This window comes from Caretta caretta, chromosome 17 (assembly GCF_965140235.1).
Source record: "Caretta caretta isolate rCarCar2 chromosome 17, rCarCar1.hap1, whole genome shotgun sequence".
In the NCBI taxonomy this organism is placed as follows: domain Eukaryota; kingdom Metazoa; phylum Chordata; order Testudines; family Cheloniidae; genus Caretta; species Caretta caretta.
Genome location: NC_134222.1, coordinates 23,058,236 through 23,083,066, shown reverse-complemented (window position 1 = coordinate 23,083,066; position 24,831 = coordinate 23,058,236). Strand labels below are relative to the sequence as shown.

The following is a 24,831-nucleotide window of genomic DNA, read 5'->3' as shown; positions in this document are numbered from 1 at the left end:
GGGCTGGTCCGAGGCTGTGGAATTAACTTTTCCAGGAACTAAGGACCATCCCAGCCGTCCCCACCTTCTGCTCACAGTACAAGGAAAATGTCTTTGACTTTGCCTTCTCTAACGTCAACGTCTAGCCACACGGGTATATATTTAGTAATACAAAAACTCCAAACTAAAGCCCACTACTACACACCCTTCTCCCTGACAGGGGATGAGAGAATGGACATGTGATAGATGTAGGTCATGTGGTTTAATGTGCAACTGGAAGGAGCTCAGATACTACTGTGATAAGTGACTAGCCCTCGTCCCAAACCCCAACCTCCTGCACACATGGGGCCTTTTGTTCTTCGCCTCCACTAGGATTCAAAGTTACATCCAATTTATCAACCGGTCAGTGCATCTTGCTGTGAACACTTATGGTGTCAAACACAAGGACAGCAGAATGCTTCCCACTCTGCAAGGCTTGGCATTATTAGTTATTTGTATTGCAATAACACCTAGGGGCTAGAATTAAAGACCCAAGTCCCACTGGGCTGGTAGCTGCCAAACCCAGAACAGAACGACAGACCTGCCCCAAGTGAACCCATGTGAACATAAAGATGACACAGTACAACGCCAGGCAGTTCGCTCGTGTCAGTCAGCCACAAAATGTTGAAGCCAGCAACGTTTCCGTGGCTCAGGGCTCATGGGACAGCTCGTCCTCCTTGCTGCAGTCAGGCAGGTTATGAAGAGAGCAGCCTTCATTGGTACTATCAGCTCCACCCCTTCCTGCTTCTGCAGCAGGAAGGCAGGAGGTGGCTGTCTGTACTGCACCGAACATTCTCCTATTCACAGGTAGGGTTGCCAACTTTCTAATTGCAGAAAACCAAACAACCTTGCCCCACCCCCTGCTCCTTCCCCAAGGCCTCAAACCTGCTCCACCCCTTCTACTAGGCCCCACTCCCGCAGACACCATTCCCCCTCCCTCCATCACTTGTGGTTCCCGGCCAACGCTCGGGGCTGGGGCAGCGCGCAAAGCCCCTATAGCCCCCTCTCCACCAATGAGCTGAACATGCTGGCCGCTTCCAGGAGCCCCACGGAGCTGGGCAGGGAGCCTACAGCCCTCCTGCGCTGCCAACCAGACTTTTAACAGCCTGGTCAGCAGTGCTGACCAGAGCCACCAGGGTCCCTTTTTGACTGGGTGTTCCAGTCGAACACTGGACATGTGGCAACCCTATTCACAGGTCCTTTCCTTGTGATTGGTTTGGGCAGCACTTTCATACTTACAAATTCGCACTAGGGTCAAGGGCGATGGCCAACAGTCGGCCATGGGCGCACTGCTTGTTGTGGATCCATAACGGCCTCTGGTGCAGGTACTTTCAGGGAGATTGGCAGATGGAGGAGGAAGATCAACTCCACGGTGAGTGGAAGATGCAGATCTTCAGACCCTGCATGCTAGCATGCAGGCAGCCTTTGCACATTAATGTGCACAAATTAATTAGTAAGGGGATTGTCTGTGCAGTCCCACTCTCTAAGAATGAGAGTTGGTCACAATACTGGTAAATCCTAATAATTGTGGGATAACTGGGCTAAAAAAATCAATAAAAATCACAGAATTGTAAAAAGAAATTGCAATTTCATCATAAATTTCAGGCACAGTTCTACATACAAACTTGAATAATTCACGTATTTGGAGGCTGGAACAGCAGAATTTGGCTTGAATCTTGAAATCAAGTTCATGGGAATAGTCCAATGACCTTCCTCCAACTTTACAATGGCTGTCTGAGTAATCTCTAACACCACAATCTCATCACTGTCTGGAAATCAAACCAAACACTGCCTGAAGGATCGTGGACAAAGAGTGCAAATAAAAGGGACAGTATTTAGTTAGGAGTTCTTGTTTATGGCAGTGGACGAGGCATAGGTGTTTTGCCCAATTTATTTGACATCTTCACTAATGACCTAGGGAAAGGGGTAAACTCTCCATTTATTAAACATGCAGAGCGTATTAAACAGGGAGCTGATGAAGCCAGGGCCACCTCCTAATAATGGTGACATTCCTACACAAAGGACACAGTCTGAGTAAACAGGCTCTTGCGCAGCCATATTCTCATGGTCTGAGACGGACAATGAAAGGTAAGGGAATAGCTTTTAGTGGACCAACTTCTGCTGGGGAGCGAGACAAGTTTTGAAGATTACATAGAGCCGTTCTTCAGGTCTCAGGAACAGATTCCTCATACATCTCCTGAATGGTCCCTACATCAAGGCATGGGGCAAGAGTAGAAGCCAAGGACCTGCTTCCCCTCATAGGCCAATAGATACATGCCGTCCATGGACCCACTGGCCACATCCTTCTCCTCTACCCATCACACTCCCTCAGGGTTTGTCATCACTAGGAAGCGTCACTCGGTTCACACACCATTGTAGCAATCGAACTAGGTAAAATGCTGAGCATGGCAGTGGGCAGCACAGACAAGGAGGCCAAGTTGTGTTCAGCAGCTTGTCAGGTGGTGGGGGGTTAGTTAACCTAGCTCTTCGTGGCGTACAGCCACGACAAGATGACAGGATACTGAACAACCTGTTCTAGTCTACACTGATCACTCAGCATCACGTCAGCTACCTTGGCGCTTCAGACTCAAGCTGAAATACGATTCGATTACCCAATGAAAACCGGCCCTTGTTCGAGGAATCGCAGCATCCCAGAGATTCAGCCTGGCTGAGCTCTTGGCTGCTACACGGTGGGGAAAGAAACAAACAGCAGATCCTGCCAGGCAGCCCTACTGAGAGACTACGAGGTGCCAGCAGGGAGCAGTGATGGGGTAGTAAGTCCAGTGGGATTTTCAGTTCCGTGTCCAGGTTCCACTGGCACAAGTCTCGAGCACGTCCCTCAGCCCGGGATCACAGTCGCTCTTTGTCGCTAGGAGACAGAGGTCTTGGGGGACTCAGTGCTTTCTCTGAAGATGAAATTGGCTACAGTGGCAATCCTCCGCCCTCCCCAGCACCTTCCACCTAAGGGCATGTCTACACTTCCGCTGCTACCGGGCCACAACTGCCACGCTGCAGCTGGGCCACCGGGGCACCAGAGCGTAGATGCTTCCTACGCCCCCTAAAGGCCTCTTCCGTGGATGTCGATAATCCATCTCTCTGAGGCAGTAGGGAGGTCCATGGGTGAACTCTTCCCTCCACCCAGCCCTGTCTACACTGGGGTGGGGTTGACCCCAGGACGGCGCTCAGGGCATCTCATTTTTCACAGCCCTGAGCAACACACGGCCACGCCGGTCTAGTTTCTATGTGTAGAGCTGGCCTGAGAGCGCCTCCCAAAGGGGCCCCAGAGCCGGGCTCGGCGGCACGGCCAGGGAGAGGCCGCCAGCTCCGCGCCCCATGTCCCCGCCCCGCCCGGCCCCGGCAGCCCCCCGAGCCCCCGCCGGCCGAGCTCCCGCCGCACCTGGCTCTTCCCTCAGGGCCTCGCAAGCGGCTTTCTTGACCTCCAGGGCCCCCTCGGGCCGGCCGGGGCGGAACACGGCCGTGTGCACCTCGACCCGCGGCGCGGCGCCCGGCCCCGACGCCGGCGGCTGGAAGACCTCGAGGAGCAGCTCCTCCAGGCGGCGCCGCGCCTCCGCCTCCTCCTCCGGCCGGGGCTGCACGATCACCCCGACCAGGGCGGCGGGCGCGCCGCGGCTCTGCTCCCGCACGCCCCGCAGCACCTCCCGCAGCCGCTCGGCCCGGCCCCGCAGCGACGGGGCGCGGCACAGGAAGAAGACGAGCTGCCCGGCCGGCGGCGCGCTGGGCGGCGCGGGGCTGGCGGAGCGGCGGGCCACGGGCAGCACCTCGTGGGCGAAGGAGCTGAGCGCGGCCCGGGCGCGGTCCGCCTCCCACGTCTCGCCGGCCAGCAGCAGCACCTGCGTCCGCTGCACCACGGCCTGGAACTGCGCGTCCGGGCTCTCCCCGGGCTCGGCGGCGCCCGCCGGCCCCGACTGCTCCTGCCGCTCCATGGCCGCCCGCCGCTGGGCCGGGGCCGCGGGGCCACGAGCTGCGCCCCCGGCCGTGTCACAATCGCACCCGGGAGGGGCGCGGCCCCAGTCTGTAGGGTGGCTCCGACCGCGCTGCCTCCGGCGGGCGAGCCCAGGGCAGCGAGCTCTTGCCCGGCCAGGCCGGCTCCCAATAGCTCGGAGCTGCTGCAGGCTCGCAGGGGTTATTGGTGCCTCCTGCCGGCGGCAGCCCCCGAGCCGCTCTGCCTCCTGCTGGAAGGGTTTTTCCCCCACTGCCCAGGGTAGAGTCTGCACCGCAGGCCGGACTGGGGCGGCCGAGAACAGGCGGATGCCCTTTCGGAGGTGTGGGCGTGCAGGTGAGTGTGTAGGGATAAATGAAGCTAAGTCTGTGTCTCCTGGTTGATGAATGTGTGTCGTGGTCTCTAGATAACTGCAGACACAGGCACCTCTGTGTGTTGAATTACATGTATGTAATGTTGGAAGAGCAGCAACCCCCTTGTATTTAAGTTGCCCAAGACTTTTCCGGTGGTGTTTGGGCCAGTTACCCATTCAGAGTCTGTGGAGACTCTGAAGAAGGAATGTCTGGCGAAGTCTGGCAAAGGACACCTGGCTGGTCTTCTTCATAATTGCGATCCATGTCCATCGAAGGAGTTACCAGATACCAAGAATGCAGTCCTAGAAGCCTACACGCATCAAAGATCTTTCCAATTACTGCTCCAGGTCTAAAGACCACTTTCTCCATGGTTACTGGGGCCATGGTGTTCTCTGCCAACATTCTAGACTCATCACCATGTTTCAGGCCAGGACACAGCACACAACTGGCCTCGCTGATGGAAAACCTTCTTCTGGCTACTGACAGCAAACCTACTTCTCAGCTGATTCTGCTAGACTCCACTGCAGGCATTGATACTGAGGGGGCCCACATTCCCTACCACCAAAACCCTGACCACAGGGAGTCCCACGTGACTCAGTGCTCTCTCCCATCCTAGCCAAGATCCACATAAGAGACTGGAGATTGACACCTCTTCTCTGCTGATACAGTCTACACCAATGCAGGCTATCCCAGTGCTGGGAAGAAAACAGCTGATGGATAAAACACAGTGGCCAGCTCAATCTGGGAAAGGCAAAAGTGGTGCTGATAGTAGAAAAGTGGAAACATTTTGAGGAAATTGGCAATGACTGAGGGCATCAGACCACAGATGGTAAAGGTGGTGCAAAACCTTGGAGTCTTGCTAGTCTAAGCCCCCCCTTCCTGGATAAGCAGATTGCTGCAGCAGAGGGGAACAGATAATTTTCGCCTGGCCGAGGGGCTTCACCCAATCCTTTCACAGGATGATTTAGCTCAGTGGATCTCAACCAGGGGGCTGCCAAGCGTGGCTGGCATTAGACTTGCTAGGGCCCAGGGCAGAAAGCCAAAGCCCCACGGTGCAGGACTGCAGCCCATGGCCCTGAGCCCCTCCATCGAAGGTTGAAGCTGAAGCCTGAACAACTTAGCTTTGCGGTGGCCCCTGTGTCATGAGGCTCTGGGCAACTGCCCTGCTTGCTACCCTTTAACGCCGGTCCTGGCTTTTATATGCAGAAAAACAGGGTGTGGCACAGCTGGGCTGGGGAGTTTTTATAGCGGGGGGGGGGGGCTCAGTAAGGAAAAGGCTGAGAACCCCGATTTAGCTGCTCTTTTGCTGTGTTTGCACCAGGCCTAGCATGGGGGGGGCTGCTCCTTGACTAGGGCTCTTGGGCTCTGTGGTAAAACCGGCAGTATTGTAGCTCACCTACCTGTCCAACAAGGCTGCTTATAGCATTAGCAATAAAGGCTGAGGTGGACACTGGGTTGGACTCCAGTCCCAGTTCATTTCAGAGCAGAGCTCAGCTGCTGCTCCCAGTGAACTGGGGCTTGATTAGGTCACAACGCCCCAGGACAGCTGTGCTTCCCGAGGTCAGGCTTGGGGAACAAAGTATTCTCAGTGGCAGGAGCTCATTCTCCAAAGAGATCAGACTGAGCCTAAGCTAAGGGGTAAAGCTGCAGCACCTTTGTCCTAGCACCAGCTGGAGAGAGGAAAATCCCCGGTTTCTTTGGGGTTTTTGTCCACGTTAGTTTTCTGCAGCGCTTAGGCTCCAGTGCGACAGAAAATCTCTAGGGGGGAAAGTTTTCCTTTTTAACACATTTAATAATCTTGTCACAGCCTCTTGCCCAAATGTGTCTTCTCTTGGGAAGCTGTACAGGCCGGAGCCCGTAGGACAGGGGACTGGTGTTAAATCACAGCTAGGGTAGGGACTGTAAAGGGAGCTGCCCTAGTGATGAGTTGGGGATCCCTCGCTGACGACATGGGGAGGGAGCTGTCCTACGTTGCTCCCTAGCAGCACCAACTGGCTAGTCACTGGGCTCCCGGCCATCCCGCGGGATCCAAGGGCCGGTAACTGGCCAGGGGAATATGACCTGTCGAGGGGGGACAGGGGGTTGTAGGAGAGGGGCTGTCTGTTAGAATGGGACCGTGTTCTTCACCCGGGGAATGGAGGGGCCCCAGGGGAAGAGTCTGAGCCCTTGGCAAGCGGCCGCGCCCCTCCCGGGTGCGATTGTGACACGGCCGGGGGCGCAGCTCGTGGCCCCGCGGCCCCGGCCCAGCGGCGGGCGGCCATGGAGCGGCAGGAGCAGTCGGGGCCGGCGGGCGCCGCCGAGCCCGGGGAGAGCCCGGACGCGCAGTTCCAGGCCGTGGTGCAGCGGACGCAGGTGCTGCTGCTGGCCGGCGAGACGTGGGAGGCGGACCGCGCCCGGGCCGCGCTCAGCTCCTTCGCCCACGAGGTGCTGCCCGTGGCCCGCCGCTCCGCCAGCCCCGCGCCGCCCAGCGCGCCGCCGGCCGGGCAGCTCGTCTTCTTCCTGTGCCGCGCCCCGTCGCTGCGGGGCCGGGCCGAGCGGCTGCGGGAGGTGCTGCGGGGCGTGCGGGAGCAGAGCCGCGGCGCGCCCGCCGCCCTGGTCGGGGTGATCGTGCAGCCCCGGCCGGAGGAGGAGGCGGAGGCGCGGCGCCGCCTGGAGGAGCTGCTCCTCGAGGTCTTCCAGCCGCCGGCGTCGGGGCCGGGCGCCGCGCCGCGGGTCGAGGTGCACACGGCCGTGTTCCGCCCCGGCCGGCCCGAGGGGGCCCTGGAGGTCAAGAAAGCCGCTTGCGAGGCCCTGAGGGAAGAGCCAGGTGCGGCGGGAGCTCGGCCGGCGGGGGCTCGGGGGGCTGCCGGGGCCGGGCGGGGCGGGGACATGGGGCGCGGAGCTGGCGGCCTCTCCCTGGCCGTGCCGCCGAGCCCGGCTCTGGGGCCCCTTTGGGAGGCGCTCTCAGGCCAGCTCTACACATAGAAACTAGACCGGCGTGGCCGTGTGTTGCTCAGGGCTGTGAAAAATGAGATGCCCTGAGCGCCGTCCTGGGGTCAACCCCACCCCAGTGTAGACAGGGCTGGGTGGAGGGAAGAGTTCACCCATGGACCTCCCTACTGCCTCAGAGAGATGGATTATCGACATCCACGGAAGAGGCCTTTAGGGGGCGTAGGAAGCATCTACGCTCTGGTGCCCCGGTGGCCCAGCTGCAGCGTGGCAGTTGTGGCCCGGTAGCAGCGGAAGTGTAGACATGCCCTTAGGTGGAAGGTGCTGGGGAGGGCGGAGGATTGTCACTGTAGCCAATTTCATCTTCAGAGAAAGCACTGAGTCCCCCAAGACCTCTGTCTCCTAGCGACAAAGAGTGACTGTGATCCCGGGCTGAGGGACGTGCTCGAGACTTGTGCCAGTGGAACCTGGACACGGAACTGAAAATCCCACTGGACTTACTACCCCATCACTGCTCTCTGCTGGCACCCCGTAGTCTCTCAGTAGGGCTGCCTGGCAGGATCTGCTGTTTGTTTCTTTCCCCACCGTGTAGCAGCCAAGAGCTCAGCCAGGCTGAATCTCTGGGATGCTGCGATTCCTCGAACAAGGGCCGGTTTTCATTGGGTAATTGAATCGTATTTCAGCTTGAGTCTGAAGCGCCAAGGTAGCTGACGTGATGCTGAGTGATCAGTGTAGACTAGAACAGGTTGTTCAGTATCCTGTCATCTTGTCGTGGCTGTACGCCACGAAGAGCTAGGTTAACTAACCCCCCACCACCTGACAAGCTGCTGAACACAACTTGGCCTCCTTGTCTGTGCTGCCCACTGCCATGCTCAGCATTTTACCTAGTTCGATTGCTACAATGGTGTGTGAACCGAGTGACGCTTCCTAGTGATGACAAACCCTGAGGGAGTGTGATGGGTAGAGGAGAAGGATGTGGCCAGTGGGTCCATGGATGGCATGTATCTATTGGCCTACGAGGGGAAGCAGGTCCTTGGCTTCTCCTCCTGCCCCATACCCTGATGTAGTGACTACTCAGGAGATGTGTTCTGGCTGCTGTGAACTGGGATGTAAGGATTCTGTTCCTCGGACCCATGAGAATATGGCAGAGCAAGAGCCTGTTTACTCGAGCTGTGTCCTTTGTGTAGGAATGTCACCACTGGGACGTGGTCCTGGCCTACCAGCTCCCCATTTATTATGCTCTGCCCCTTTCCCCATGTCATTAATGAAGAAGTTAAACACCCAAGCCTCTGGCACCGCCATAAACCCCAACTCCTAACGGAATACTGTCCCTTTTATCATTGCTCTTCGTTCATGGTCTTTCAGGCAGTGTTTGGTTTGATTTCAAGATAGCGATGGGGAGTCTGAGATTGTGACATTAGAGGTCACTCAGCTAGTAAGGTTGGAGCGAGGTCATAGGAATACTATCAAAAGCTTGATTGCTAGACTACAGGCAAGCCTTGATTTTTCCAGACTCCAAATATATATATTATTCAAAATTATTATGTAGTCCTGTGCCCGAAATTCACGATGAAACTGAAACGTCTCTTTGCAGCCCCCTAATTTTATTGAGTTTTATTTCTAATTTTCCCACAAGACCTTTTATATTGGGGTTTACCACTATTGTGACCAACTCTCATTCTTACTGAGCGGGACTGTGACTGGGGTAAATCAGACATCCCAGATTTGGCTGTAGTTAATTTGCACACAGTTTAAAGGGGTTGGTAGGAAAAGCATGTTGGCACCAGAGGAATTTAGACTCCTTTGTTGACCGCATAGATGTGAAGCAGGGCCGCCTTCTGTCTAGTTGGCAGTGGCTTTTTAACCATATGTGCTTTTTAAGCATGTTACATATGCTTGCCAGTTGTTGGTGTATTTATATTACAGCTGAGCACTGAAACCTCCACTGAACATATGTATAATCCCTTACAATATAATGGGCTGTGTCCCAGCTCTAGGCCATGGAGGGGGGCTGTGCACCAGGGTGAGGTGAGGCAAGGTGGTGTATTGTGACATAGCAAGAAAGTGTAATTTGTGATTCCTTCAGTATTAGGCAAGCAGAGGGCAGGAGAGTTCATGCGAACAGGACATGGACAGTGAGGTGCAGATGTCAGAGAACCCCCCTGCTGCTGCCACTGGCGAGCAGATCCTAAAGGATTTCCAGGTTCTGATAGAGAAGGTTGGGGGGAAGCCAGAGGTGCTGCTGGTTGGAGAGTCTCAGGAGGGAAAAGACACTCGGGCTCTGATGGCAGCTTTTGTCCAAGAGTTGTTCCCGGATGCCTGCAAACCAGGAGTCAGTCCAGCAATGGCTGCGGCACAGACACAGTCAGAGGCCAAGCCTGGCGCTAGCAACAGTCAATCCCAACTCATCTTCTTCCTGTGCCGAGCTGCCTCCCTGCGGGGCAAGCAGGCCGAGATCCAGAAGATCTTGAAGGAAGTGAAGAAGTTTAGCCGCAGAGCCCCAGCTGCCCTGGTGGGAGTCATCGTGCAGCCCAAGAAGGAAGAGGAGACAGAGGCCCGGAAGCTGATGGAGAGCGTGCTCCAGGGTGCCTTTCCTAGGCAGCCGCATAAACGGGACAAGCGCGGTAGGAAGCGGGGCCAGGCGCTGGAGCTGGAGGAGGTGCAGGTGGAGGTGGAAGTCTTCGTTCCAGGCCGGCCACGGGGGAAACTGGCCATCATGAAAGCCGCCTGCCGAGCTTCTGAGGCCCTGCAGCAGCGCACATCCGCAGATGTGAAGCGGGATGGTATGGACGGATGGGGGGGGGAAGCCAGGGAGCACGCGGGGGCAGTGGATGGAGGAGTGAAGTACATAGTATGCAAGTGGGGAGACATTGGATGGCAGGACGAGGAAGCTGGGCATTTGGGGCTTCAGGTCACGACCATTTTATTGTTGTTGGTGGTGGTTGTTGTTTTTTAACTGACTGAAGATGGGGGAGAGCGCTATGTGAATAATAAATATGGGCTCTTTATAGCTCTTCTGTAGCTGATGAATGTGTGGGGTAGGTGTTCCCAGCATGCCACTGTGGGCTGCTTGGGTCAGGGTCTGTAAAACGCCCAGCACCTTTTCAGGTGCCATGTAAATAATAATAACCCTGCCACACCACCTAGGCTCTAGGCCACTTTGGGAGCTGTGTGCCCCCTCAGAGAGAAATGATTCAAGGGACGGGACTCCCACTCTCCCTTGGGAGAACAGTCTGGATTCTGCCATGGTTAGACCAGAACAGTGGGTCTGGCAAAGAACCTTCTGCTTCAGAAGGCATCTTGCTGCTGCTTTGGTATTGATAATGCAACAGGAGGCTGGGGCCTTGTGACGTTCCCCTGGTGTTATCTGGACTGGAGATCTGCTAGGTCACTCCAATCCTTGACTCTGGGAGCCAGCCTTACCCTGCTCTGCTGTGAGAACCCCCACTCCTGGGCTGTTCACACACAGTCTCTAGCATGTAAGCTGCTCCCAGCTATGTGAGTGAGCACTTTTGGCCAGCTGCTGCTTGGATTGTGCAACCGAATGACACTAGCCAATATCTCTGTTCCCAGACACAACCCTAGAAACCTCCGTCTTGCAGTGTCTGGTCATGCCTGCTGGACGCTGCAAGCTTATATGAGTTCATCAATTTAACAAAGAAATTTATATGTACCAGGCTTGTTATCCCAAGAGGAGTCTCTGACACGCTTCAAACCAAACGCACTGCTTCAGGTAGAATAAACAAACAGATTTATTAACGACAAAGATAGATTTTAAGTGATTATAAGTCAAAGCACAAGAAGTCAGATTTGGTTGAATGAAATAAAAGCAAAATGCATTCTAAGCAGATCTTAACACTTCTAGTGCCCTGACAAACTTAGATGCTTCTCACCGCAGGCTGGATGACTGCCCTCCCCTTTGATCAGCGCTTCAGTCGCTTGGTGGTGGTGTCTGTAGATGGAGGTGGAAGAGAGAGGAAGAGCATGGCAAACGTCTCTCCCTTTTATCATGTTCATTCTTCCCTCTTGGCTTTGCCCCCCCCTCCCTTCACAGTCAGGTGAGCATTACCTCATCGCAGTCCCAAACTGACCAAAGGAAGGAGAGTGACTCACTCGATAGTCCAAGAGATCCTTTGTTGATGCCTAGGCCAGCGTCCTTTGTTCCGGTGAGGCTGGGCTGGGTTTCACCCATACATGCCTTGATGAGGTGTGAGCTGCCCCTCTGCTCTTAGAGAGTTTTTGTCTGGGCTTGCTTTAAGCCATGAGGACACATTGTCTGCTTCATTACTATATACATGAAATTATAACCTGTAACATTACTGTAACAACAATTACGATAACAACAATGCGCAGTGCATCATGAGCCTTCTGAAGACATCCGACATGACAAACTTTGCATTGGATACCACAAAATCATTTTATAAGGATGAACATGGGTGTTCCCATGAGGTACAGAATGTCACAGGCCTGTCATGGTGCTCTAAAGTCAGTTCTTGTTGCTGTTCAGTAGAACCCCTAAGTTACAAACACCTCGGGAATGGAGGTTGTGCGTAACTCTGAAATGTTCCTAACTCTGAACAAAACATTTTGGTTCTTTCAAAAGTTTACAACTGAACATTAACTTAATACAGCTTTGAAACTTTGCTGTGCAGAAGAAAAATGCTGCTGTCCCTTTATTTTTTTAGTAGTTTACGTTTAACACGGTACTGTACTATATTCACCTTTTTTCCTTTTTTTTTGGTCTCTGCTGCTGCCTGATTGTGTACTTCCAGTTCTGGTTTGTAACTCTGGTGTTCGTAACTGAGGTTCTACTGTATTTGCTGAGGCGGCCTTCATAGCTTCCCTGTCTTCCCCTCCCCACCATTGCTGCATGTGCTGTAAGCCCCTGGAGCTGGATCATACAGTCCCTCACCTCACAGGTCCACTGCTCTGGTAATGTAGGATTTGCTGCTGAGTGCGGGGCTGTTGGCAATACACTGTTTGGTGCCTGCTGGGTTGGAGCATGAGGAGGGGCTGTTTGGGGTTTGAGCGAGGGATGGAGAACATAAGAACGGCCATACTGGGTCAGACCAATAGTCCATCTGGCCCAGTGTCCTGTCTTCTGAGAGTGGCCAGTGCCAGATGCTTCTGAGGGAATGAACAGAACAGGGAAATTTCGAGTGATCATCCCCTGTTGTCTAATCCCAACTTCTGGCAGTTGGAGATTTAGGAATGCCTGGAGCATGGGGTTGCGTCCCTGGCCATCTTGGTTAATAGCCGTTAATGGACCTATCCTCCATTAATGTATCTCATTTTTTTCTGAACCCAGTTATACTTTTGGCCTTCACAACATCCCTTGGCAAAGAGTTCCACAGGTTTACTGTGCATTGTCTGTTGAAGTACTTCCTTTTGTTTGTTTTAAACCTGCTGCCTATTAATTTCATCAGGTGACCCAGAGTTCTTTTGTTATGTGAAGGGGTAAATAACACTTCCTTGTTACGCTCTCTACACGAGTCATGATTTTTTGACCTCTATCATATCTCCCCTTAGTTGTCTCTTTTCTAAATTGAACAGTCTCACTCTTCTTAATCTCTCGTCGTATGGAAGCTGTTCCATACACTGATCATTTTTGTTGCCCTTCTCTCTACCTTTCCCAATTCTGATATATCGTTTTTGAGACGGGACGACCAGAACTGCATGCACTATTCAAGGAGTGGGTATATCATGGATTTATATAATGGAGTTATGATATTTTCCACCTTTCCTGATGGTACCTAATAACCTGTTAGCTTTTTTTTTTCACTTCAGCTACACACTGACCAAATATTTTCAGAGAACTATCCACAATCTCTCCAATATCTCTTTCTTGACCCCATCATTTTATAGCTATGATTGGGATTATTTTTGTCAATGTGCATTACTTTATACTTGTCAACATTGAATTTCATCTGCCATTTTCTTGCCCCGTCACCCAGTTTAGTGAGATTCTTTTGTAACTCTTTGCAGTCAGCTTTGGACTTAACTATTGAGTAATTTAATGTTGACCTCAAATTTGGCACCTCTGTGTTCACCCCCTGTCATGACTATGGGGAGAATGGTAGCAACCTTTATGTATGCAGTAGCATAAAATCCCTCCTTGGCAGCTGTACTGGATTGCCTTATCTGTAAGGGGTTAAGCAGTTCAAATAACCTAGTTGGCACCTGACCAGAAGGACCAATGAAGAAAGAAGATACTTTCAAATCTGGGGTGGAGGAAGGATTTGTTTTTTTGTTCTGTGTGTTGTTCCCTCTCCGGAGAGAGGGAGAAGCCAAGCAGGTACAATATCTCCTACAAATATACCTGGAATAATCCATCTGAAATCACAGAAACTGTGAGTAAGGCAAGGAAATGTGTTAGGTTATCTTTTGTTTTGGCTTGTGAATTTTTGTATGCTACAGAGGTAGTTTTTTTCCCGTTTTTGTAACTGTGAAGCTGAGCAGAGAGGGGAATCCTCTGTGTTTTAAATCTTTTTATTACCCTGTAAAGTTACCTTCCATCCTGATGTTACAGGTGTGATTCTTTTATTTTTTTCTTTATAAATAAAGTTCTTCTTTTAAGAACCTGATTGATTTCAGTGTCCTGAAGACAAAGGGTCTGGTCTGTGCTCACATTGCTAAGGCAACTGGTTGGTATATTATTCTCAAGCCTGAAGGGACTTGGGGGGGATAGGGATTCCAGGTGACCCTTCCCTGAATTTTTGTGTCAATCACTTTGTGGTGATAGCAACACTGTCCAAGGACAAGGAAAGGAATTTGTAGCTTGGGGAAGTTTTAACCTAAACTGGTAGAATATAAACTTAAGGGGTTTTTCATTCGGGTCCCCACATCTGCACCCTAGAGTTCAGAGTGTGGGGGAACCCTGACACCCCTTTATCAGATCATTTATGAATATGTTGAATAGCACAGTCCCAGTACAGATCCTTAGGGGACCCCACTATTTACGTCTCTTCACTATGAAAATGGACCATTTATTCCTACTTTTTAACCAGTTACTGATCCATGAGAGAATAATAAAAGGCTTTCTGAAACTCCAAGTATATTATATCCACTGGATCACTCTTGACCATGTTTTTTGACACCCCATTTGCTTGGTACCAATGTTAGGTTTACTGGCCTGTAATTGTCAGGATTGCTCTGGAGCATTTTTTAGACATTGGCATTCCATTAGTTACCCTCCAATCATCTGATACAGAAGCTGATTTAAGCAAAAGGTTATATAACACAATTAGAAAAGGAGGACTTGTGGCACCTTAGAGACTAACAAATATATTTGAGCATAAGCTTTCGTGAGCTACAGCACACTTCAACGGATGCATACTGTGAAAAATACAATAGGAGGATTTTATATACACAGAGAACATGAAACAATGGGTGTTACCATACACACTGTAATGAGAGTGATCAGGTAAGGTGAGCTATTACCAGCAGGAGAGAAAAGAAAAAAAGAAAAAGGAAAATAAAACCTTTTGTGGTGATAATCAAGGTGGGCCATCTCCAGCAGTTGACAAGAACATGTGAGGAACAGTAGGGGGGAAAAATATGGGGAAATAGTTTTACTTTGTGTAATGACACATCCACTCCCAGTTTTCATTCAAGCCTAATTTAATTTGCATCCGATGAAGTGAGCTCTAGCTCATGAAAGCTTATGCTCAAATTTGTTTGTCTCTAAGGTGCCACAAGTCCTCCTTTTCTTATAACACAGTTAGTAATTCTGCAATTTCATATTTAAACTCCTTCAGAACTCTTGGGTGAATACCATCTGGTCCTGGTGACTTACTACTTTTGAATTTATCAATTTGTTCCCAAACCTCCTCTATTCATACCTCAGTCTGGGCCAGTTCCTCAGATTTGTCACTGAAAAATAGGGGCTCACATGTGAGGATCCCCTCCATATCATGTGCAGTGAAGATCGATGCAAACAATTCATTTAGCGTCTCCACATTGGCTTGTCTATTTCTGATGTCCTTATATTTTTTTGCTGTTAGTGTTTGTGTATTTAGCTAGTTGCTCTTAGATTCTCTCTTGGCCTGCCTTATTATACTTTTACACTTGACGTGCCAGAGTTTATGCTCCTTTCTATTTTCCTCACTAGGATTTGACTTCCAGTTTTTAAAGGAGGCATGTCTTTTTGTCTCTAACTGCCTCTTTTACTCTGCTGTTTAGCCATGGTGGCATTTTTTTGGTCCTCTTACTGCTTTTTTTGATGTGGGGTATACATTTAGTTTGAACCTCTATTATGCTATTTTAAAATAATCTCCATGCAGTTTGCAGGCTTTGCACCCTTGTGACTGTACCTTTTAATTTCCGTTTAACTGGCTTCCTCATTTTTGTGTAGTTCCCCTTTGTGAAATTAAATGCTGCTGTGGTGGGTTTCTTTGGCATTTTTCCCCCTACAAGGATGTTAAATTTAATTACATTATAGTCACTATTACTGAGCTATATCACCTCTTGGACCAGATACCCCCGTGTGCCACTTAGGACTAAATGAAGAATTGTCTCTCATATTGTGGGGTCCAGGACTAGCTGCTCCAAGAAATGATGTCTAGAAATTTTATCTCTGCATCCATTCCTAAAATGACATATGCCCAGTCAGTATGGGGATGGTTGAAATCCCCCATTATTATTGCGTTTTCTGCCTTGGGAGGGACATTCAGGGCCCGGCGGGTGGCTCAAAATGGGGAAGAGGGACTGTTTCAGGATGTTCTCTCTTCTTACGAAGGAGAATTGCCCGCCAGTTCATTTCTATCTGTGGCCCATCAACCTTGGGGTAGACTCATGGGGTCTCACATAGCAGTTCTCAGTTACACTAAGAACAGTGTGAAGGAGCAAGTGTTAATTGCGGAACAGCCCCTTCTTGAGCAGTAGTGTCAAGTTGTATGGTCCTAAGTACTGGCATCTAAAAGCTGCTTTGTGCCCTGCTACTCCTGATCCATCAGTGTTTGCTAAGGACATGTGTGGCGGTTCAGTACAAGACAGGACATGGCTTTAGGCAAGCAAGCAGGCTGGTCTGCTGACGGGATTGCCCCTGTCAGCTTTTCCACCTCTCTTTTATTTCTCTCCCCCCTGCGCATTACATACTCCGACCGCAAAAGGCATCAACAAAGGAAATAATATGACTTTGATTAATATTCTTATTTACCAGCCTCTATCTACTACAGTCTTTGTTCTCAGGCCTTGAGCCTAGGCCAAGGAAGCTTCCCACGGTTGATGTCCTTATTTTGACTTCCCAATGGTCCATGTTCCCATGGTCCATGTCCTTGGACAGAGCAATGTGTGCATCGCTCCTACACAACAGTCAGGGTGTGCCCTGACTGTTTCCAGGTGCATGAACGTTACATGAACTCTTCATCCCCCCTTTTTTTGTTATTTGTGCTCGGCCATCTCATGGTAGCCATCAATTTGCTTTTGCAAGCGATTTAACTCCCGGACAGACAAGGACATAACTCGGGGAGCCTGCCAGGGCGGGTCTCTACAAAGCCTTAGCAAAGAGGGAATACATTGTATACAGCAGCAGCAAAATATAAGCCCAACAATTACAAACACAGCAAAACCAAAAAATTGTCGCAGCCATCCTAGAGAGGGCAGCCAACCTGTAAGCCAATTCCAAAAACCCTCAAACCCCAGATCTTGGCGTATGTGTGCCGTAAGATTGGCCAATTCGGCCAATCTAGTTTCTATGGAGCGACTATTATCAGTTAAATTAAAACAACACATATGCCGAAACGTGGAACAGCCTAGATGGTGTTTCAAGAGCAGAAAATCAGTGGCTGCTCTGTTATCCAAAATTGCATCCCTTAATTCATGTTGCTCTGTGTTAAGTAGGGCAATTGCCTGGGATGTTGTATTAATTGCCTTTGCCGCAAAACACGCCAGGTTATTCAAAGTTCTGGCTGTATAAGTGGCAAGCCCGGGAACTCCAACAATAGAGGCCGCTAAGGCGGTATACTCAGCGCGGCTGAAAAGATCAACATCTGCAACACAGTCTTCTGAAAGGGGTACACCTCTTTTACTGCGCTTTTGGCCAGCAAAAGGCAGAATGAGTGTCATTCTACTAAGGCAGCAAAGGGTGCCATCGCTTAAATTTGTGGGAATATAACTAAAGGTGCGTGAGCCGCAGGTAAAAAACCACCCTGATGGTAGGATGATATGGCCATAATTGTACGAAATATTCACGGTGTGGGAACAATTTAAAAAGGGTTGAGAAATTTGCCGACAGCCCAAGGGCACCTTTGTACTAGTGCAGTTAACCACACGCACACAGGTGACATTGTTGGCCCCGGCCAGATACGGTGTGTGGAGGGATATGGCCGTGTGAGGCAAAGTATAGTTGGCCGGGCCCCAATTAGCCATGCCAGAGTACTGGGAAGAGAGATTCGCGTAAGCAGCAAGCATCGTCTCATTCCCTATTTCCTCAGGGTGATGACATACTGGAATAAGGCATGTAGCTAACAATTCTCCGGCTGCTACAGAATCGGATAAACAAAAGTGGGTAACATTTGCTATTGAAGCCAATCTTTCCCATAGGTTATATGTCATTCGGGCCCGTAATGGAGAAAGCACTTCCGAGCCAACCCCTACAGGAAATAGCAGGCACAAAAGGCATACAATCAATACAGAATTAGCAGTAATTTGGGCGAGAATTGCCACAAACAAAGTCTCAGGAGTCTCTGGCTGTTGGTTTGCTGCCAGTCGTCGTTGAGCCGCGGTGACCAATGCTTTTACTGCTCCCCATGTCACGGGCTGGCTTGGGACGCTACGCCTCTTCCGTTTCCGTCCCGTCGTTGTCGACCCGGGAGGCACTGCGTTCTCCTCCAAGGTCAGCTGAAACTCCGGTATGGGGTTCGATAGTCCCTGGTGCCACGCCATGCTGCTTCAGTGCCGGTCGCACACACCGGGCCGGAACCCACAACGGTCCTGTAGGGAGAGACACAGCAGCATATCCCCGACCCCAAGTGATTAGAGGTACTGGGCCCAGCCATTGCGGATCGGGCAGCTGACGGTAATAGACACGCGGTCTTTCCAGTACCTCGCATTTATGAAAATGCCAATCCGCGGGGGTCTGCTGATCTGCATTCAGCGTTAAGTTATTTAAAGTGAACAAAAGGATATGCAATTGTTGCTGAATGTCTCCTAAGGTTCGGAGACGCAGCTCCCCTTGTTTTAATTGTTTGTCAAGCAAGGTTTTTAGCGTGCGATTTGCACGTTCAACAATGGCTTGGCCCGTGGAATTATAAGGGATCCCATGTGTGAGACGGACGTCCCATTGGACACAAAAGGTGGAAAGGGCTGTGGAGCAATAGGCTGGGGCATTATCTGTTTTTATCTGGCTCGGGCGACCCATAACAGCAAAACAGGCTAGCAAATGGTGAATAACTTTGGGAGTGGCTTCCCCATGCTGTGGGGTCGCCCAGAGGAATCCCGAATAGGTATCAATGGAAACATGTAAAAACGAATAGGGGCGGAATTGTGGCACGTGAATGACATCCATTTGCCACAGCTGATTCGCTGCGGTACCTCTGGGGTTAACGGCATAAGAAAAGGTAGGGGCAGCAGCAGCACAGTGGGGGCAGGAACGAACAATAGAATGTGCATGATCAGCAGGAATGTGAAACTGATGGGCCAAAACAGAGGCAGACTGATGAAAAAAGGCATGGCTTTCAATGGGGTCAGAAAAAAGGGAATTTACCTCACCACGTAACTCGCGATCGGCACACGCATTGCCCTCAGTGAGTAGCCCAGGCAGAGGGGTATGACTGCGAATATGAGCAACAAAATAAGGGAAATTACGAGTGGTGACGAGATACTGTAAAGACAAAAACAGGTGAAGGAGGTCTGCATCGACCTGAGGGGTAATGAGGGCTAGGGGTAAATGATCAATTACCTGATAAACATAATGGGTGTCCACAATCAAATTAAAGGGACAGTCAGCGAAAAGTTGAAAGGCCAAAATAACAGCAGCCTGTTCTGAGCGCTGTGCAGAACGCTGAGGCAGCGTAAAACGAGAATGCCAACGAGGGGGGTCACTTAATTGATAGGTGACCACACCTCGACGTGGAGAGCCATCAGTAAAAAGAGTGACAGCTGAAGCAATGGGTTGAGAGCGGCTAAGACGATGTACGATTAGGGGCACCTGTTGGGTAATTACCAATCGGGGATCTTTTGGGGGATTATAAGAGATCTCTCCCACATAATCACAAAGAGCAACCTGCCAGGCCAAGGAGGCGTGGCACAAGGAATCAAATTCACTATGGGATAAGGGGAACACAATGGCAACTAAATCGGTACCCGTGAGTTGCACTGCACGGTGGCGGGCTTTACGAACAAGATCGGACAAGGCATCCAAATAAGGATAAATGTTCCGAGAAGGAGTGGATGACAAATATATCCACTCTATGATAGAGACGGCTGTGTCCGTACGAGGTACAAACAGAGCTGCAGTGGGCGTATGAGGGGTGGCAAGGAGAACCAACCGCAGGGGACGGACCTCAGTGAGTCTATCCACAAACTGCTGACTCAACACTGCATTGATCTGTCGAATGCAGGCAATATGCTCCTCAGTGACGGCAATAACTGTGCTCGGTGCCCGAGCTCCACATAGGAGCTCGAACAACGGCTGCAGCATTGATGTGGGGAGACGGAAGTAGGGGCGAATCCAATTTAAATGACCCAAAATCTGTTGTAATTTAACAAGGGTTAGGGGTTGAGGTAGAACCAGTTCTGGGCGAACAGGGGCAGCATAGGTTTGTAAAACCTTATGCCCAAGGTAGTGGTAGGGATAAGGGCGTTGGATTTTTTCTGGTGCCACTAATAGGCCATTTTGGCCGAGAATCTGGGACAAAGATTCAAGCTGTGCTGCCGTGACCTGGGGACCACTAAGCAAAATGTCATCCATATAATGGTAGACCTTTAGTGTGGGGTATCGGGCACGAAAAGGGGCGAGGGTCCGATCCACAAAGAGCTGACACAAGGTCAGACTATTTTGCATTCCCTGGGGCAAGACCTTCCACTGATACCTATGAGAGGGTTGCTGATTATTATATTGTGGCACCGTAAACGCGAATTTTTTGCGATCTTGTGGGCAAAGGGGGATGGTGAAAAAACAATCCTTTAAATCTAACACACAAAGCTGATCGGTTTGAGGAATTAAATTTGGGTTCGGTAAGCCAAATTGTAAGGGGCCCATGGGTTGGATGCGTTTATTTATTTCCCTTAGATCATGTAACAGCCGCCAAGCACCTGATTTTTCCTTAATAACGAACAGCGGGGTGTTCCAGGGACTAGTGGAGCGTTCCAAGCGCTGTGCATGCAAATGCTGTTGCACAAGTGAATGAAGTGCTTTCAGCTTCTCTAGAGGGAGGGGCCACTGGTCAATGCCTACAGGCTCTAAGGATTGCCACACCAAGGGTAATGCGGAGGGCAAGGTGGGTGCGGGAGGCTTTTGGGCCATTATATATTAATGTCGAGAGTGGTGTCCAACTTTGTAAGTAAGTCACAGCCCCAAATATTGAGATGGACAGGGAGCACAAAAGGGCGGATTGTAGCAAGGGCACGGCCTCCTGCTTTAGAGACCGTGACCCAAGACAAACTTTGGCGCCCGGGTTTACTACCCCTGATCCCCCACAACTCTTTAGAAGGAAGAGTTGGCCAACTGACCGGCCACTCCGGATCGCGAATCACCGTAACGTCAGCTCCAGTGTCCACCAGCCCTCTAAAAGGAACATTATTTAAGAGAAGCGTTAACTGAGGTTTCGAGGGGCGGACCGACATTGTTAGAGCAACAAGTGAAGAGGACGTGTTGTGAGATGGCGACTGAGCCAGCATCGATCCAAAGCCGCCTCCGCCCCGGGCTCAATCCTCTGCAGCTGGCACCTGATAGGGGACTAAAATCAATTGCGCAATTGACCGTCCACGCGGGAGCGACTGTGGAAGATGGGTCCATACCTGAACCTTAATAACGCCGGTGTAGTCGGCGTCAATGACCCCTGGGATGACAAAAAGACCCTGTTTCCCAGCGTGTGAGCGAGGCACAAGAAATTGCAAGCCCATTAGCAAGAATTTTTAATGAATCTGTAAACTCAGGGGTTGTACCGTATGATTGGAGAATTGCTAACATAGTTCCTATTTTTAAGAAAGGGAAAAAAAGTGATCCAAGTAATTATAGGCCTGTTAGTTTGACATCTGTAGTATGCAAGGTCTTGGAAAAAATTTTGAAGGAGAAGGTAGTTAAGGACATTGAAGTCAATGGTAAATGGGACAAAATACAACATGGTTTTACAAAAGGTAGATCGTGCCAAACCAACCTGATCTCCTTCTTTGAGAGAGTAACAGATTTTTTAGATAAAGGAAACGCAGTGGATCTAATTTACTTAGATTTTAGTAAGGCGTTTGATACTGTGCCACATGGGGAATTATTAGTTAAATTGGATAAGATGGGCATCAATAGGAAAATTGAAAGGTGGATAGGGAATTGGTTAAAGGGGAGACTACAACGGGTCCTACTGAAAGGTGAACTGTCAAGTTGGAGGGAGGTTACCAGTGGAGTTCCTCAAGGATCAGTTTTGGGACCAATCTTATTTAATCTTTTTATTACTGACCTGGGCACAAAAAGTGGGAGTGTGCTAATAAAGTTTGCAGATGATACAAAGCTGGGAGGTATTGCTAATTTAGAGAAGGACAGGGATACCCTACAGGAGGATCTGGATGACCTTGTAAACTGGAGTAATAGGAATAGGATGAAATTTAATAGTGAGAAGTGTAAGGTCATGCATTTAGGGATTAATAACAAGAATTTTAGTTATAAGCTAGGGACGCATCAACTAGAAGTAACGGAGGAGGAAAAGGACCTTGGAGTATTGGTTGATCATAGGATGACTATGAGCTGCCAATGTGATATAGCTGTGAAAAAAGCTAATGTCATCTTGGGATGCATCAGGAGAGGTATTTCCAGTAGGGATAAGGAGGTTTTAGTACCATTATATAAGGCACTGGTGAGACCTCACCTGGAATACTGTGTGCAGTTCTGGTCTCCCATGTTTAAGAAGGATGAATTCAAACTGGAACAGGTACAGAGAAGGGCTACTGGGATGATCCGAGGAATGGAAAACTTGTCTTATGAAAGGAGACTCAGGGAGCTTGGCTTGTTTAGCCTAACTAAAAGAAGGTTGAGGGGAGATATGATTGCTCTCTATAAATATATCAGAGGGATAAATACCAGAGAGGGAGAGGAATTATTTAAACTCAGTACCAATGTGGACACAAGAACAAATGGATATAAACTGGCCACTAGGAAATTTAGATTAGAAATTAGACGAAGGTTTCTAACCATCAGAGGAGTGAAGTTTTGGAATAGCCTTCCGAGGGAAGTAGTGGGGGCAAAAGATCTATCTTGCTTTAAGATTAAACTCGATAAGTTTATGGAGGAGATGGTATGATGGGATAACATGGTTTTGGTAATTAAATATTCATGGTAAATAGGCCCAATGGCCTGTGATGGGTTTTTAGATGGGGTAAGATCCAAGTTACCCGGGAAAGAATTTTCTGTAGTATCTGGCTGATGAATCTTGCCCATATGCTCAGGGTTTAGCTGATCGCCATATTTGGGGTCGGGAAGGAATTTTCCTCCAGGGCAGATTGGAAGGCCCTGGAGGTTTTTCGCCTTCCTCTGTAGCATGGGGCACGGGTCACTTGCTGGAGGATTCTCTGCTCCTTGAGGTCTTCAAACTACAATTTGAGGACTTCAATAGCACAGATATAGGTGTGAGGTCTTTTTTAGGAGTGGTGGGTGAAATTCTGTGGCCTGCATTGTGCAGGAGGTCAGACTAGATGATCATAATGGTCCCTTCTGGCCTAAATATCTATGAATCTATGAATCTATGAAGATCCAGACCCACAAATCCGGCAGGGAGAGGTCCCGTCACCTGGGTAGGTATGGCGCAAACCTCCCCCGGCAACCGAAAGTCAGCGTCCTCCTGCATAATCAAATCAAGCCCTGCACTTCCGGCAGTCGCCGCCTTCATGGAGTCTATGGGTTTTAAAGCAGAGGAACAGTGGTCTGAGTAGGAAACACCCCCGTTTGGCCCTGGGTTCGGGGGGGACCCGTCGTGTGGTTTCCCGACCCGCTACGGCACTGATTAGCCCAGTGATAGCCCTTCCGACACTTGGGGCACTTCTTTGAGGGGTGAGCGGGCGCCGCCGAGGAGCGGCACTCCCGCTGAAAGTGACCCTCCTTACCACAGCGGTAACAACGCTTCCCCTCCTTCCCGCTTTTCCGCAGGGCGGCGGCCATAACCCCAGCTTTATGTGCTTGTGTGCCGATGTTTTGGCACGCCTGCAGCATGTCTGACAGCTCTAGAATTCCAGAGGCTTGTGCAGCCTGGAGAGCACGGCGGCAATCCTCGTTCGCATTTTCAACTGCCATTTTTAACAGGATCTCCTGAGCTGCTGCAGGTGGATAGCCTCCTGCAACCTGTTGGTAAAATCCATAAAGGACTCTGATGCACCCTGACGGATACTGGCAAAGCTTTTGGTAGGCTTGCCTGAATCCGGGACCTTCCGGAAAGCATGCTGGGCGCAGGTGGAAATAATGGGGAAGAAGGCCGGAGGGAATTGAGACTGCAGCTGGACAGTAGCAAACTGGCCCTCCCCTGCCAAGTGCTCATAAATGATACCTTGCTCTCTATACATCTGGGCTTGGCGTTCCGCCATCTGCCGAAATTCACTAAGCCAAATAACATACTGACTAGGTGTCAGCATCATGCGCAACAGCGCCTTCCAGTCTTCAGGGACCAGAGAGTACCCAGAACCTAGCCCTTCAATGAGACCCCGCACGGTCAGGCCGAACTCGCGAATTGCTTTCTTTACCTCTCTGATCACCGAGTAAGGCAAACTGACCCAGTTTGCAACCTGGTTGCCCTGGCCATCATCCTGCCAGGTCACTGGACAGACTGAGACCAGCTCAGCCAGCTCCTCTGCTGTAAGATCTGAGCGAGTCTTCGCTGCGTGAACCATTTGTTGCACCAGCAAAAGCCCCTGAGCAGACGCGGACGACGCTCCGGGGGGCCCCGGAGCATGGGGCCCCACGGGGGGAGGGTGATCACACACCGGCTCCGGTGGGGAAGGCCAGGGAGGCGGTGGTAATAGAGGCACTGGGGGCGAAGCAGGGAGAGGAATGGTTGCAGGAGCGGACGGGGGTGGCGAGATCGGCAGCCCCTCTCTTGGTGCGGGAGAGGGCCTTTCCGAGGCGACACACTGTGTCGCATCGCTAGGAGGGGGAACGGCTGCAGGAGCGGACGGGAGTGGTGAGAGCCTCAGCCCCGCGAGGGAGGGCCTGTCCGAAGCGACACACTGTATCGCGTCGCGGCAGAGGTGCCAGGCATGTAAAGCCTGCACGGGCGCCCGAGGCTCCTTGTGCAATGTCTGGCCCAACCGCTCCCAGTCCGCTAGCTTAAGAGTTCCAGCTTCAGGGTACCACGGGCACTGGGCACTCACCTCCTGTAGCAGGAGAGTGAGTTCTCGAGTGGGGCAGTCATGCTGAGCCTTACGCAGCAAATACTG

General features: G+C 50.8%; 2 protein-coding genes across 4 annotated transcripts in view; one reads left to right on the top strand and one right to left on the bottom strand.

The window, feature by feature from the left end:
* LOC125624088 (uncharacterized) overlaps positions 1–4,314 on the bottom strand; it is a 36,063-nt gene extending 31,749 nt beyond the window's left edge. Inside the window, exon 1 of the mRNA XM_075120736.1 lies at positions 3,416–4,314. Coding sequence (XP_074976837.1) covers positions 3,416–3,962 — 547 coding nt within the window. The 5' untranslated portion in view covers positions 3,963–4,314. The remainder of the gene's footprint in view (positions 1–3,415) is intronic.
* Positions 4,315–4,322: 8 nt separating this feature from the next.
* Positions 4,323–24,831, top strand: part of LOC125623935 (uncharacterized protein C2orf72-like) — a 30,390-nt gene continuing 9,881 nt past the window's right edge. For 2 of the 3 annotated variants that reach the window (XM_048824095.2, XM_048824094.2), the window contains exon 1: positions 4,323–7,138. In XM_048824095.2, the coding sequence (XP_048680052.1) occupies positions 6,592–7,138 (547 nt within the window). In that variant the 5' untranslated portion in view covers positions 4,323–6,591. Of the gene's footprint in view, positions 7,139–7,272; positions 10,044–24,831 lie in introns of those variants that run through there. The other variant, XM_048824093.2, reaches the window with a different exon arrangement.